Below are 15,336 nucleotides of genomic sequence, written 5' to 3' on the forward strand. Positions count from 1 at the left end.
TCTTTGCGCAGGCATTAAGCTTGATAATTACTCCTGAGAAATGCAATGTCAATGAGTTTATTTAGGTTGGAGTGTTACTACAGTAGTCCTCACTCACAAAAGGACAGAGAAAGGGTCCAAGTGATGTAAAACACTGTTGTTGCTGGCCATAATAGGAGTGCCAGTGATGTTCAGCTTTCAGCTGAAGTCTATTTCTGCTGAACTTGAAGTTGATTAATGTAACATCCAGGAGCACCCCTACCTATCAAGTGGGTGAAGGGGAGTAATCTAAATGTGTTTGGCCAGAGGAGCCCAGGAGGTGCAGAGTGACTTGTCAGATTGGCTAAAGCTTGTAAAGTGCCAATAGATTAGAGGGTCAATTGTAGGAAGGGTGAAATAATATGCCACCACAATTCTTTAAAAATCTATGTTTTAGTATCCAGAGGGATTTCTGTCAGATTCTTGGGGTGCTGACTCTGTGTCACTCGTGGACAGTCTCGGTGAGCCCTGACATGTCTGTTTTTCTCACTTGGAGTGCTGCTCTTAAGTTTATACTGCTCTCAAGTTTATACTTAACATGCTGGTAGTCTTTGCTACTTGTGTTTGCCCTCACTGGTTCAGACACTGAATTCTGTTGTGCAACCTGTTGCCTCTTTTGATTTTTCTGATGTTCAGAATTCGCCTCCACTGTAGTAGTTACTCTGATCACTAATAAACAGTGTTATTCAGAACCATGGATCTATGAATCTTCTGCTGCAAGCATCCTGTCAAGTCCCCAAATCTGCACCTCTCATAGATGCCCCGTGACAGTGTTTGGCACTGATCCAAGACATCAACCTGCCTTCACTACGAATTTGTCTTTCAGCATTTGCTCCTCACCACTTGAAAATTGCACTCTGACCTCAAATCCCCTATCTTCCCTCTATCCTCTGTTAGGATATGACAGGGCTACTGGTGGTAATGAGTAAGAGTCTATAGAGAGCCAGTAAGGGATATAATTGGTGTGTTTCATGTAGGAATTTTGGCTGCAGATGTGCTGAAGTTGATAATCAGCTGAAGAGAAAATACAGTGGGAGTGCAATAGCCAGCTGCAATTGCCATCCAGTATGAGTATGATCTTGGATTTTTAGGAAGCATAAATATGGTGATTCTTGGGGAACAGAAGAAGTAATGGGTATAAGAAAGGAGATAGATACAGCACCTTGGGGAACAGAAGAAGTAATGGGTATAAGAAAGGAGATAGATACAGCAGGTGAACAGTTCTGGAATGGTCTTATAGATTTTGGTAGGCATTAAAAATAATGTGTGTGTATGTGCGTCTACTGCTGACAAAGGCCTTAATGGTCAAATGCTATAATTGTGTGAATCTTTTTTTAGCTAATTAGATTTATTGGGAGTAATATAAATATTTTCTTTTTTAACCCAGCGAGGATGTGGTAGGGTCAATTTGTCTGTGCTCATTTTGTTCTGTTGCCAGTTCTTTGTTGCGCAGTTGAGCATTTTCAAAGTTCTCAGTACTTGTAATTGTTGAAATCCCCTCAGTGTGTGAATGAACTCAGTTGGCTGCTATCCACAAAATGAGATAAATGAGCGCAAATGATAAGAAGGTATTTTTGACCCTTGCACAACCACAAAGTAGTAATTCTGTGCCTTTTTCAGTTTATCTTTTTCCGTGAATGTTTGATATTTTTTGGTATTTTAGTTAAAATGGACAATAAAGAAAGAAAGGCTGAGCATATACGTCATTACTAGGTGGAATTATCAGTCAGTAAAAACGACTTTACAACAGATGGCAGTGAAAATGAAGTTTGTGTAAGTGGTCGCAGTGGCAGTAGTGGTATTGAGCAAGATGCAAGTGAAGGCAGTGACAAAGAAGATAATATACTACTAAATGGGATGAAAATACTTCTCACAATGAGCTGTGTTACCAGAATTAGTTGATTGATTGGAAAATCAGGTACACAGTTCATTTTATTTTGGTAAAGATGGATCCAGGTGCTGCAAAAATCCACCTCAACAACAAGTTTGGACCTGTTCTGAAAATATCATCAGGCAGGTACCTGACATGAGTTTAATGGCAAGATTAGCAAAGACAGAGATTGAGTGCTGGAGTCTGTTTTGCAGTGAAAATGTGCTTTGTATTATCGTGAAATACACAAACTTGCAAATTGCAGAAAGGAAAGCAGCTTATGAAGTAGTTGCAAACCACTTTTTTATGAAGGAAATGACTATGAGCGAGCTGAAGACTTATGTAGACTTGTACATTGCTGGATTTTACCAATCTGGGAGGCAGAACACCTTTGACCTTTGGACTTCAGACGGAACAGGCGTGGAAATATTTCGACTGACTATGACACGACGACATTTTCATTTTATTCAAAGTAGTCTCCATTTTGACGATAAATCCACATGCGAAGAAAGAAAACAGGTGGGCAACTTAACACCAATATGTCAGATATTTGAAATATTCATTGAAAACTGCGAGAAAGCCTATGTACTAGGAGCATATACAACCATATATGAAATGCTGCTTGCATTCAGAGGCAGATGCAAATTTAGACAATGTATTCCATCAAAACCGGCCAAATATGGCATAAATATATTTGCCTCGATTGATACAAAGAATTTCTATACCTTCAACCTCGAAATATTTGCTGGGAAGCAGCTAGAGGGATCGTTTTCACTGAGTAATAAACCACTTGATGTGGTGAAGCAGTTGTTGCAAACCATTTCAACAACCGTAATGTGACTTTTGATAACTGGTTTATGAGCTATGAATTAGTGTAATATCTGGTGAAAAAATACAAGCTAACTTCTGTGGCAAAAGTGTGTAAGGACTAGAGGCAAATCCCTCCTGAATTTTGCATGACTCGTGATAGAGAAATCTACTAATCAAAGTTCGGTTTCCAAAAAGAAATTACACTTGTTTCTCATATACCAAAGAAAAAAAAAGTTGTTTTGCTCATGTCTATTCTTCACCACAGCGCTGAAATTGATGGATCAACAGGAAATAAAAAGAACCAGAGATAAGAATGTTTTATAATTGTACGAAAGGGTGAGTTGACATTGCAGATGAGCTGTCAGTGTAAGCCCCAGCCTAAAAAAAAATGGCCTCAGACTGTCTTATAAGCAATACTGAATATGGCCAGCATAAATGCTACTATTGTTAAGTGATCAAGTAACAATAAAAACCAGAACCATCGTAATTTTATAAAAACACTATGCCATATGTTCGTCAGTGAACACTTGAGTGCCCGACAAGAAATGTCTCAACTGCCAAGCACTTTGTGTAAGAGAATCAGAGAATTTAGAAGAGAATCTTCACAAGAATAGACAAGAACACATAATGTCAAAAGTTTAGTATTCATTTTGTATTTGAAAAAGACTTATCTCATTTATACAGGTTGCGGCAGTGTTCATAGTAGTATATTAAAAACACACCATCAGGCAGTAACTGTAATTTATTTATTACCTCTTATTAATAGTTAATAGTTAATGGTATGCCATTTACTAATGTGTAAGTCATTGTCCATTGCGTGGATTACTTTTTGAATATGTCTCCTGTCAAATGATGCCTCCTCTGCCCAACACATTCATGTAGGCGATGTTGGAAGCATTCCATAATTCAGCTTAACATATTCCCTGGGGCATTGCCGATGGCAGTTCTGATGCAATCCTTCATTTCAGGAATGGTGGCACAATGTATTTGGAACACTTCTTGCTGCAGGTAGCCTCAAAGGAAAAAGTCTGTACATGAAACGTCGGGTGAGTGAAGTGGCCAGCAAATATCACCAAAATGGGAAATTACTCTACCGGGAAATGTCTGTCGCAAGAATTCCATGCAAATTCTGGCTGTATGTGAGGTTGCTCCATCTTGTTGAAACCATAATTGTACCACATCCTCATCGGCCATACCTAATTGGGGAAGAATGAGATCTTGCAGCATTTTTAGGTAGTGTTCACTGATGACAGTTACAGCTGGCGCACTTTGCTGCAGTACGTCATTGTACAACAAAAGTCAAATTACTCTATGAATGCTACCGCACCCTGCATTTAGCAAAAAATCTGAGTTACTGATGAGAATGTATGGTTTCGTAGATTTTAAAAAATATGTAACGTTAAGAGCTGTTAAAATGATTATTTTGTAGACTTTATCTAAAAATTAAGTAATGAAGCATTTGTACACTTAATGGTGTTTATTTCTATGAAAATCCTTTAATTTATAAAGAATTCATAAATTTAATTTCCACCTTTTGTTGAAAGGTGCCAGTAAAAACTTAAAAATTTAAATGTGAAACAGGGTCAGACCGAAAGAACACTGAAATTGGCCATAAAATAAACCAATTTTTTTCCTGTCCACAGAAACAAGTTTATACCAAATAAATTATCATTCGGCGTTCGATGCAGTTCCCCGCAGTCGTTTGGTGAGGGAAGTAGGAGCATGTGGACTGTCGGACCAGTTGTGTGATTGGATTGAGGAGTTCCTGGATGGCGGGGCGCAGCGTGTCATTCTGGATGGAGAGAGGTCTTCCGAAGTGGGAGTGATTTCGGGTGTGCCGCGGGGGGGGGGGGGGGGGGGGGGGGGGCGTTGCTGTTCACAGTATGCGTGGGTGGCCTGGTGGATGACATCGGAGGTTCACTGAGGCTTTTTGCGGATGATGCTGTGGTGTATCGGGTGGTTGTGGCAATGGAGGATTGTGCTGAAATGCAGGAGTGTCTGCAGCGGATTGGCGCATGGTGCGGGGAGTGGTGGTTGAGTCTCAGTGTGGACAAGTGTGGTGTTCTGCAGGTGCATAGGGGGACAGACCCCTTATCACTTGACTGCAGGGTGGCTGGTCAGCGGCCGGAAGCGGTTGGTTCCGTGAGTTGTGTGGGAGTGCGCATTGGGAGTGATTTGGAATAGGGTGATCATGTAGAGTTGATCGTCTGTCAGGCAGGTGCCGGACTGACATGCGTTGGAGGAGTCCTGGGGAGGTGCAATCCGAGGGCAGGGGAGGTGGGTTGCAGTGCGCTTGTTCGCCCACTGCTTGGGTGCTGCTGGGCAGTGTGGGATCTGTGCCAGATGGGGTTGATAGAGGAGATGGAGAGGATCCAGCGGAGAGCAGCGCGCTTCGTTGCAGGATTGTTTGGTGGTCGCGGGGGCGTTGCGGGGATGATGGATGGGGTCCAGTGGAAGACTCTGCAGGAGAGACGCTCAGTAGCTCGGTACGGGTTTTTGTTAAAGTTTCGAGAAAATACCTTCACCTAGGAGTCAAGCAGTATATTGCTCCCTCCTACATATATCTCGCGAAGAGACCATGAGGATAAAATGAGAGAGATTAGAGACCACACAGAATCATACCGACAATCCTTCTTTCCACGAACAATACGAGACTGGAATAGAAGGGAGAACCGATAGAGGTACTCAGGGTACACACCCCACACACCGTCAGGTGGCTTGCGGAGTATGGATGTAGATGTAGATTATAGCGTTTCATTAGGTTCCTCCATATTTTAGTAATTCTGTTCTAAAAGCTAAATAGGACAGGTCTGTTCCCCTTCTGAGTTTCATTTAATCATACATCTCGTATATCTTTCCTTGCTCACAGAGTATGTGTTCAAATTAACTGCTTTCTTTATGCTCTTGATTTAAATGCACTGGTAGAAATTTAGGTTTGATTTTTATAGTATTTATCTATTTTTTAGGTTTTTTTAGCCTATATACATGTAACAGAAAGAATGAAGTGAATAGAATTCAAATGGTTTTTGTTTATAAATTATGTAATTTTATTAGAACTTTATAATTAAAAATGTTATTTTGGCTTTGGTTTAAGGTTGCTGAAATAACCCATTTAATTGGAAAACAGATAACAGTGGATATTTTCTTGATTGACTGGGAGCGTCCAAGAGCCAGAAGTACTGTATGGCACAGAAACAAAAAGTCTGATGCAGAAAATTCAGAGCAGCCAGTTAGTGTGTGGAGGACTTACTTCATTGCAAATGAATGGAATGAGATACAGACAAAGAGAAAGACAAGTCTGGTTTTTCAGCTGTCAGTAACATTACTTTTTCTCAAGGTCTGTGACTAATGTTAATCTGAAGTGAATTTACTATTTAAAACTGTTTCTACATTTCAGAGTAATTCCAATATTTGTATACATTCATATGATTTAAAACACAAAACAATAGGATATCAGAATCAAGTAGCACTTGATTTTGTGCCACGTGAAAAATGTGATAATAGTTTTAAGGAAATTCCATTTTGTTTACTGGGACAAAAAAATTAAGAAGATACCAGTGTTGATGAATTTTTCCAGCTACTCATTGCTGTAATGTTGTTATGACTTCATAACATAAAATATATGTTTTGTACATACTACTGACTTTCTCAGAAATTCGAGAATGATTTGGGTCCCAGAAACATATTTTATTTCAATATTACCAAAACGTGTCATTTCTTACAGATAGTCTTGAACAGCTGATAGAAGTTGGAAAACAGTTCCTGTAAAATAGATACATTTTCTCACAGTAATATTCATTAACATCAAAGTTTATAGACAGAAAGTTGAACAGGCTTTCATTTAATGTCTGTCATCATTCAGGAGGTACAGTCACCAAATATGGCCTCAGTAATCTTCCATCCAGTTTTCTACCCTATGCTGTGGGAGAAATTAAGGCAGATTCCCTCAGCCATCATAATCACTTGAGGACCACTAATTCATATTTAAAAAAAAGAAGAAGGTGATATGCAATGTGTACGATTTTCTGCTGTGATGTTATGAAATCAGCCCTTGGTCTCTTCATTCTACTTGGAATGGCTTTTTATTACTCTTATAACTTGCACATCATGACGAACTGACCTGCACCACTTCTAAACCCAATATTTTGTACCTAGTTGCTGCCTTTGTCTTTTCATCCACTCTGAACCTTTTTTTTTTTTAAACTCTTGTCACTGCCCTGTTATAAGAAAGGTAGAAAGAAGGATACTAATAATTAGAGGAGTCTAATCAATTTTCAAAAATATACTGATGCATATATATAGCCATGAAGTGAAATTATCCCCACCATAAAAGGATAATGGAGCTTTCAAGAACATTCTGGAATATTATAGGATTTTCTTGAACATCCTGGAAAATTGTGGAACATTCTCAAACCTTCTGGAAGGTTCTATAAAATTTTGGAACATTCTACAACATTAACCAACTATTTACAACATTCTAGAACATTCAATCCAGAACATTCAGTCCAGAACATTCAGGAACACTCTGGTCAGTGACAGCCACTTCAGCACTTGATTCTCACCTACTTCACTGACTTTCTATAACAAGTCCATTGGCACAGTGTCCTCTTTTGACACCAATATTTTTGAACCCAACCTCTGCAGTTCCACACCCACACCTTCTTCATAGATGGGGACTGAAGGGCTATCATACCATATAACTGTATGGGGCTGTGGGTATACGTTGTGTAATTATAGCGGCAAGTATGGGCAAATGACACTTACAGCTATTATGTAGAGGGTGGTTATAATTAAAGTTAAATTTTCAGACTGCTGTATAAATAACACCACTGGTTAGAATGATGTCAAATTGCAACAGAATATTATCGGAGAAGGGGAAAAACGTATGGCAGAATAAAAAAAAGTATGAAAATTGATCAATAGATGGCACTGTATGTGTCAGAATATGTAAATGAAAACACTTGCCATGCGCACAACCCACTGAAGTTGGTATAAACACGCCAGGTACATGGCTTTCCTTCCTTTTTCATCTGCAACACTTGCCATGACTGTCTCAAGGCAGAATTGCGCTCTGCTTGTAAAACTGTACTACAAGAATGATGACTGCACATGTCACTCTGGAAAAGTTCCAGACACTGAAGGGTTTGAAAAAAGGCATTGGTCCTATGACTGCCAAGGGTCTGGAGAAAATGATTCGGAAATTCGAAAAGACGGGTTCTTTGGTATGCAACCTGGTAGAGGGAGGAAGCAAATTGATTCAACATAAATTGCCTGAACATTGGACGTACCCATGACCATGGTGCGTAAAATCCTAAGAAACATCCTTCTTTGCTATCCATTCAAAATTACCCATGTGCATGAGTTGCTTCCTGTTGACCTGCCAACAAGAGAGACCTTTGCTTTAGAATTTCTTGCTCACATGGAAGTGGACAATGACTGGCTGTGGAAGATTTTATGGACAGACGAAGCCCACTTCCTTCTGACATGATTCATCAATACACAGAATTGTTGAATGTGGGGAACGGAAAATCCACAAGCAAATCAACCAGTACCACTTCATCCTGAAAAGGTCACCTTGTGGTGTGGGTTTATGGCATCTTTTATCATAGGGCCCTATGTTTTCAAAGAGACAGGTGCTTCTGGTCCTGTTACCTGTACTGTCACTGGTAAGCACTATGAGTGTCTTTTGTGCAATCACGTCATTCCAGCTCTCCAACAGCTTGGATTTGTGGATGGGATCATTTTTATGAAAGATGGGGCACTTCCGCACATTGCAAGTCCAGTTAAGCAGCTCCAGAAGCACCATTTTGAAAATGCTAGAATTATCAGCCACCATTTCCCTACAACCTGGCTGTCCCCATCACCTGATCTTAATCCATATGACTTTTGGCTGTAGGGCTATCTGAAAGATGTTGCGTTCAGTGTTCCAATTGCAAACTTAGCTGCATTGAAGGCACGCATTGTGCAACACATTCTGAACGTGACACTGGAAACACTTCAGTCAGTTGTAGAACATGCTGTTTCTCGATTTCAACTTGTTGCAGAAAATGGTGGACAGCATATTGAACATGTTTTGCACCTGTCACTTGGAAATTAATAATCCAATTTGATTGGGATTGATGCTTTTTATGCGGTTTTTGGCCTCAGGACAATTAAATACTGATGTAATTAATGCTTTTTATGCAGTTTTTGGCCTCAGGACAAATAAAAACTGATTTTTCCCATCCAACATGATATGGATAGGCTTACGTAATTAACAGTATCACACCTGTACACCCATGCACCAGTTTGTTTGATGTCAAACACACACCTTAGGTGGTGGTGTGATTCATTTGTCACTTGTAGTCTACCACTATTAAATTATGATGCTTAGAGCGCCATCTATTGCTACATTTTGTAACTATTTATTTTTCTTCAGCCATATGTTTTCCCCCTTCTTTGATAATATTCCATTGCAGTTTGACGTCATTCTGACCAATGGTGTTATTTCTTCAGTGGTTTGAAAGTTGAACTTTAATTGTAATCATCCTGTACATTGCTTACTAGTCAGTCTCATTGCATACCTCCTCCATGAAGGTACTAGAAAAAAATTAGATATGCGAGAGCCATAAATTAATATACATAGTTAATTTCAGTTTGGATTTCAATAGGCTATCACTACAGAACATTCTACTTAGCAATTAACAATCAGTATTCTCCTAGAGAATTTCAAATAATGTGGTATCAGAGTTCCTACTGGTAACTTAGTTTTCACCCTGTGCGATTGAAAGTATGTGAGTGTTGCATTAAGAGACTCAAGGATTATACACAACAGCATCTTCAGAATGGGAAATAATAACTACATGTATACTACATGGATCAGTAAGTCCTGTCTTGTTATCATTATATACAAATTATCTTCCCACAAAATTCCAAGATGCAAAAATAGTTCTCATTACTTACGATGCAAGAATTGTAATTAAACCTAATGGAGTAACTTTGACAGTTGAGAGGGAAAATAATATTTTGTTCGACATTAGGAACTGATGGTATGCAAATGGATTGTCACTTAACTTAGATAAACTGGAATGCATGCAATTTGGTATTGGACAAATCCTTAAATCACCTTCAGAAATAATGTGTGAAGCTAAATCAATAAACAGAACAAAACATACTAAATTCTTAGCTGTTTATATTGGTAAGAACCCAAACAGAAAGACATGTGTTACACATCTTAGACGTCTAAGCATTGCAATGGTTATGTTATGGATAATGTATGTCAAACAGTTAACGAAATTTTCTTAATTCCATCCACTAATGTTTATCACACCATATTCTGGGGTAACGTGTCACTGACAAAACTAGTGTTTGTTGCACAAAAGTGTGTAATTAGAATAATATGTAGCATGCTTTCTAGAACCTCACATAGGCACCTCATTAAACAGTTGGGCATACTGAAAACAACCTCTGCACGTTTACTCCCTTATGAAGTTTAATGTCAATAATGTGTCACAGTTTGAAAACTAGATCATGAAAATTGTTTAAATGGTCACCCCATCATTGAGAAAGTGTTCTATAGTTGTAATGCAGACTCATTGTACATCATTGTTAGAGATCACAATTATATGAAAATAACAAAACTAAACTCAACAGTGTTGTAGAACCCTAACACCTCACTGAGCAAATGAGCAGTAACATAAATTGATATCCATGTTTGGTAAATTCTACAGTCATAGTGGTTTTTCAGCTCTGGCCTCTTTTTTACTTCACTTGAAGTCATCTAAGGTAGTAATGGAACAAACATACCCATCACAAGACCTATATCATTAGAACAATGCGGTCTCCGATATTGAACAAAGTGAGATTTGCAGTGGCTTCTTTTATGTTGCCGAGCTGTCTGCCGATTCTGACATAATATTGTAGACAATGTAGGTCTTGTTCTCTGGAGAATTAGCCATGGACCCAATTAATATAGGCAACAGATCCACTCAACATGACAGTAACCCCACATGAAACAGGTGATTCTGAATAAACCAGGTTAGGAAATACTCAGTCCAAAAGTAGTTCTCTGTATAGGAGAGTATAGGCTAAAACCCGTTTTGATGTTATGGCAGGTCTTAGTTTCACAGCCCACCTTTGGGAAAGTGTGCCATAAGCATGTCATGTCAATCAAGAGACAATTACAACAGAAGTATGCTAGATTCCTTCTTCCCTTTTCTGTATGCCAACAGATATATGTTGTATTGTTGTGCAATGCTGACAGCTTCGCTTCCCAATGCTGCGCTACAAATGCAAGATGTACTTCCTCTATATTTATCCTATTTCCATTGGACAAAATCATGTCTCATTTGTTGACTTGATGACCATTTATCTTCAACCAAGTGTTACTTTTTGTTTAATCCTTCAACTGCTTGAAAATCATGCTTCATAAAAATTGACTTCAGTTATCATTCATCAATGACACCCGTTGCTGAAGGTAATTCAATGTCTTCAATTTTCATGGTGGTATTAATTCGATTCTTTAAGCATTAAAATTTGTCTTCACACTTTTCTCCTTCGTGTTTTAAAAAGATTTCACTTTGTCTACAGTACATGACTGTCAGGAAACACAAAATTTTCTGCTTTTTTCCCAATAACTTCTATTGTCATCTTACATGACATTTATTTGGTGCTATCTACTTCAGTCATTATTAATTTATTCTCTTAAATTGATTGTGCTTCATTTCTGTTGGATTTCTGTTTCCTAACTTTTACTCCCTCAATTCATCACATTTTTTAAATTACATTTTACTTCAGATCCAGGAGTGAGTGAATGTGTTAATAGGTCCCATACTATTGTAATTTTTCTTTTAGAATGAATTGTAGATTTTGGTACATCATACACCCAAAATCCAGTTATGGAATAACAACGATATGGAAAAGATTGATTGTTGGAAATATTTCAGCTTTTAGAGAAACAAAGTCCTTCTCCGTAAGTAGAAAACTAAAAACACACACACATACACACACACACACACACACACACACACACACACACACACACAGCAAGTGCTTTTAGGAATTAAGGCACATAAGACCTGAGCAGCAATATGTATAAGGTAGGAAGTGAGTGTAAGGTGTGGGGTGGAGGGATAGCAAGCGTAGGTGTGAGGGGAAGATCTAGTTCTCCTTCGTGGGCTTGCAGAGATGGGTGGGAATGGGTTAGGGCTGCAAGGTGCAGTATCTGAGGACTATGGTGGTGGTGGTGGTGGTGGTGGTGGTGGTGGTGGTGGTGGTATTTGGGGGGTCTTTTCCTCTTCTCTATGACCCTCCTCTCCCTTTCCTCCTTCCCATTCTCCCCACCCAACACCCAAGACCCAACACAGGCCTCTAGATGCTGCACCTCTTGTCCACCCCAGGCCTCTTCGTTACCAACGAGTGAGGTAGCACAGTTGTTAAATTACTACTCTCACATTTAGGAGTAAGTCAGTTCATATTTCCGTCTGGCCATTCAGATTTAGGTTTTGCATTACTTCCCTTAATAGTTCAAGGCAAGTGTTGGGATGATCCTTTGAAAAGGAGAAGCCTGATTTCCTTCCATATGCTTTCATAATCTGAGCATGTGTTCTGTCTCTAGTGAAAGCATTAATCTCTGATCTTCCTTCTTCCGTCCTTCCTTACCCCCAATACCTACCATAGCTAGGTTGCTGCTCGCATCAGCCGCAGTTGCAGTTCGGCCTTATGGCCTGGAGGCAGTGTGTGTGTGTGTGTGTGTGTGTGTGTGTGTGTGTGTGTGTTGTTGTTGTTGTTGTTGTTTGAATGTGTGTGAATTTTGTACTTCTGAAGTAGTACTTGTCCAAAAGCTAAAATATTCCTAGCAATCTTTTCTTCTGTGTCTGTCTGTGACTCACCACCTGTATGTGGTGAGTAGCAATCTGCCCTTTCCATATTGGTGTTATTCCACCCTGCACTTTCATACACTCCTGGAAATTGAAATAAGAACACCGTGAATTCATTGTCCCAGGAATGGGAAACTTTATTGACACATTCCTGGGGTCAGACACATCACATGATCACACTGACAGAACCACAGGCACATAGACACAGGCAACAGAGCATGCACAATGTCGGCACTAGTACAGTCTATATCCACCTTTCGCAGCAATGCAGGCTGCTAGTCTCCCATGGAGACGATCGTAGAGATGCTGGATGTAGTCCTGTGGAACGGCTTGCCATGCCATTTCCACCTGGTGCCTCAGTTGGTCCAGCGTTCGTGCTGGACGTGCAGACCGCGTGAGACGACGCTTCATCCAGTCCCAAACATGCTCAATGGGGGACAGATCCGGAGATCTTGCTGGGCAGGGTAGTTGACTTACACCTTCTAGAGCACGTTGGGTGGCACGGGATACATGCGGATGTGCATTGTCCTGTTGGATCAGCAAGTTCCCTTGCCAGTCTAGGAATGGTAGGACGATGGGTTCGATAACGGTTTGGATGAACCGTGCACTATTTAGTGTCCCCTCGACGATCACCAGAGGTGTACAGCCAGTGTAGGAGATCGCTCCCCACACCATGATGCCGGGTGTTGGCCCTGTGTGCCTTGGTCGTATGCAGTCCTGATTGTGGCGCTCACCTGCACGGCGCCAAACACGCATACGACCATCATTGGCACCAAGGCAGAAGCGATTCTCATCGCTGAAGACGACACGTCTCCATTCGTCCCTCCATTCACGCCTGTCGCGAGACCACTGGAGGCGGGTTGCACGATGTTGGGGCGTGAGCGGAAGACGGCCTAACGGTGTGCGGGACCGTAGCCCAGCTTCATGGAGACGGTTGCGAATGGTCCTCGCCGATACCCCAGGAGCAACAGTGTCCCTAATTTGTTGGGAAGTGGCGGTGCGGTCCCCTACGGCACTGCGTAGGATCCTACGGTCTTGGCGTGCATCCGTGTGTCGCTGCGGTCCGGTCCCAGGTCGACGGGCACGTGCACCTTCCGCCGACCACTGTCGACAACATCGATGGAGACCTCACGCCCCACGTGTTGAGCAATTCGGCGGTACGTCCACCCGGCCTCCCGCATGCCCACTATACGCCCTCGCTCAAAGTCCGTCAACTGCACATACGGTTCACGTCCACACTGTCGCGGCATGCTACCAGTGTTAAAGACTGCGATGGAGCTCCGTATGCCACGGCAAACTGGCTGACACTGACGGCGGCGGTGCACAAATGCTGCGCACCTAGCGCCATTCGGCAGCCAACACCGCGATTCTTGGTGTGTCCGCTGTGCCGTGCGTGTGATCATTGCTTGTACAGCCCTCTCGCAGTGTCCGGAGCAAGTATGGTGGGTCTGACACACCGGTGTCAATGTGTTCTTTTTTCCATTTCCAGGAGTGTAGTTCAGAATTATCTTCTTTAGAAATATTATGAATAAAGAATAAAAGTATGAGATTAAAAGGACTGATGATATTTTGAAAAGGATAGATTGCTACTCACTCACTGTACAAGGGAGATGTTGGGTCGCAGATAGGCACAACAGAAATACTGTCAACACATTTGACCACTGTCTCTATCTGCTGAGGCCAGACTGTGAGCAGCTGATGGGAGAAGCACTCTGTGTGGTGGGGGTTAGGAGAAGGTTGGGGTGAGGAGTTGGATAGCAGGGTAGGGTTGGGGTACAGTGAAATGCTGCTTGTGGGAGCATACGAGGGCGAGGTGGAGAAAGGGTGTGGCAGCTAGATGCAGTCAGTGGGTTAGATGGAGGGCAGGGAAGGGGGGGGGGCAGTGGAAAAGGAGAGAAGTAAAAAGACTGTGGGTACATTAGTTGAACAGAGAGCTGTGTAGTCCAACATAGGATATATTGCAGGGAGAGCTCCTACCTGTGCCATTCAGAAAAGATGGTGTTGGTGGGAAGGATCCAGATGGCACAGCTGTGAAGCATTCATCATTTTAAAGACTGCTTCACAGTGAGTTCTCTCTCTCTCTCTCTCTCTCTCTCTCTCTCTCTCTCTCTCTCTCTCTCTCTCTCTGTGTGTGTGTGTGTGTGTGTGTGTGTGTGTGTGTGTGTGTGTGTGTGTGCGCGCGCGCGCATGCGCGGATGACTAACTTCAGACCTTTTTAGTCCATTTTCTTTCAAATCAGCCACTTAAGTTGTACAATAACATCTATTATGTTGAATGCTGGCCACATTATTTGTGTGTATCTGTAGGCTGTAGGCGCGCATGTGCGACTGTGCTGTGCTGCAATCTACAATCAGCATCCCCCCCAATCCCACATGCATTCAGCATCTCCCCCCAATCCCATATGCAGACACACATGCGCAAACACGTGTGCAAATGCTTTGGGACCAGCATTCACATGTAATTCAGAGTTGTTGTATGACGTGGATGATTTGATAGAAAATGGACTGAAAATGTCCAAAACTAGTCATCAGTTATTAAAGACAACCATCTGTGCAACTCTGACTTTGTTACAGTTTTGTTAAATCATTCCAAGTTGCTACTTGTTGTTGTCCAGCATGGTGAAAGCAAGCAAAAGCAAATCTGTTAGAACAAATTTCCCACAGACCAGTCGTTTGGCCTCATTAAAGATTGGTCACATGCGGGCAAAGCACTGTGGTGCTCGCTTTCACTTTTGTACTTAGTTTAACAACTCTTCAACAACTGAGCCTGGTGAAATTCTGA

The 15,336-nt window shown here is 41.3% G+C and overlaps 1 protein-coding gene across 2 annotated transcripts in view; it reads left to right on the plus strand.

The window, feature by feature from the left end:
* Positions 1–15,336, plus strand: part of LOC126272588 (meckelin) — a 221,861-nt gene that overhangs the window by 126,847 nt on the left and 79,678 nt on the right. For both annotated transcript variants that reach the window (XM_049975514.1, XM_049975513.1), the window contains exon 9: positions 5,793–6,035. In XM_049975514.1, the coding sequence (XP_049831471.1) occupies positions 5,793–6,035 (243 nt within the window). The remainder of the gene's footprint in view (positions 1–5,792; positions 6,036–15,336) is intronic.

Source organism: Schistocerca gregaria, chromosome 5 (genome assembly GCF_023897955.1).
Source record: "Schistocerca gregaria isolate iqSchGreg1 chromosome 5, iqSchGreg1.2, whole genome shotgun sequence".
Taxonomy (NCBI): Eukaryota; Metazoa; Arthropoda; class Insecta; order Orthoptera; family Acrididae; genus Schistocerca; species Schistocerca gregaria.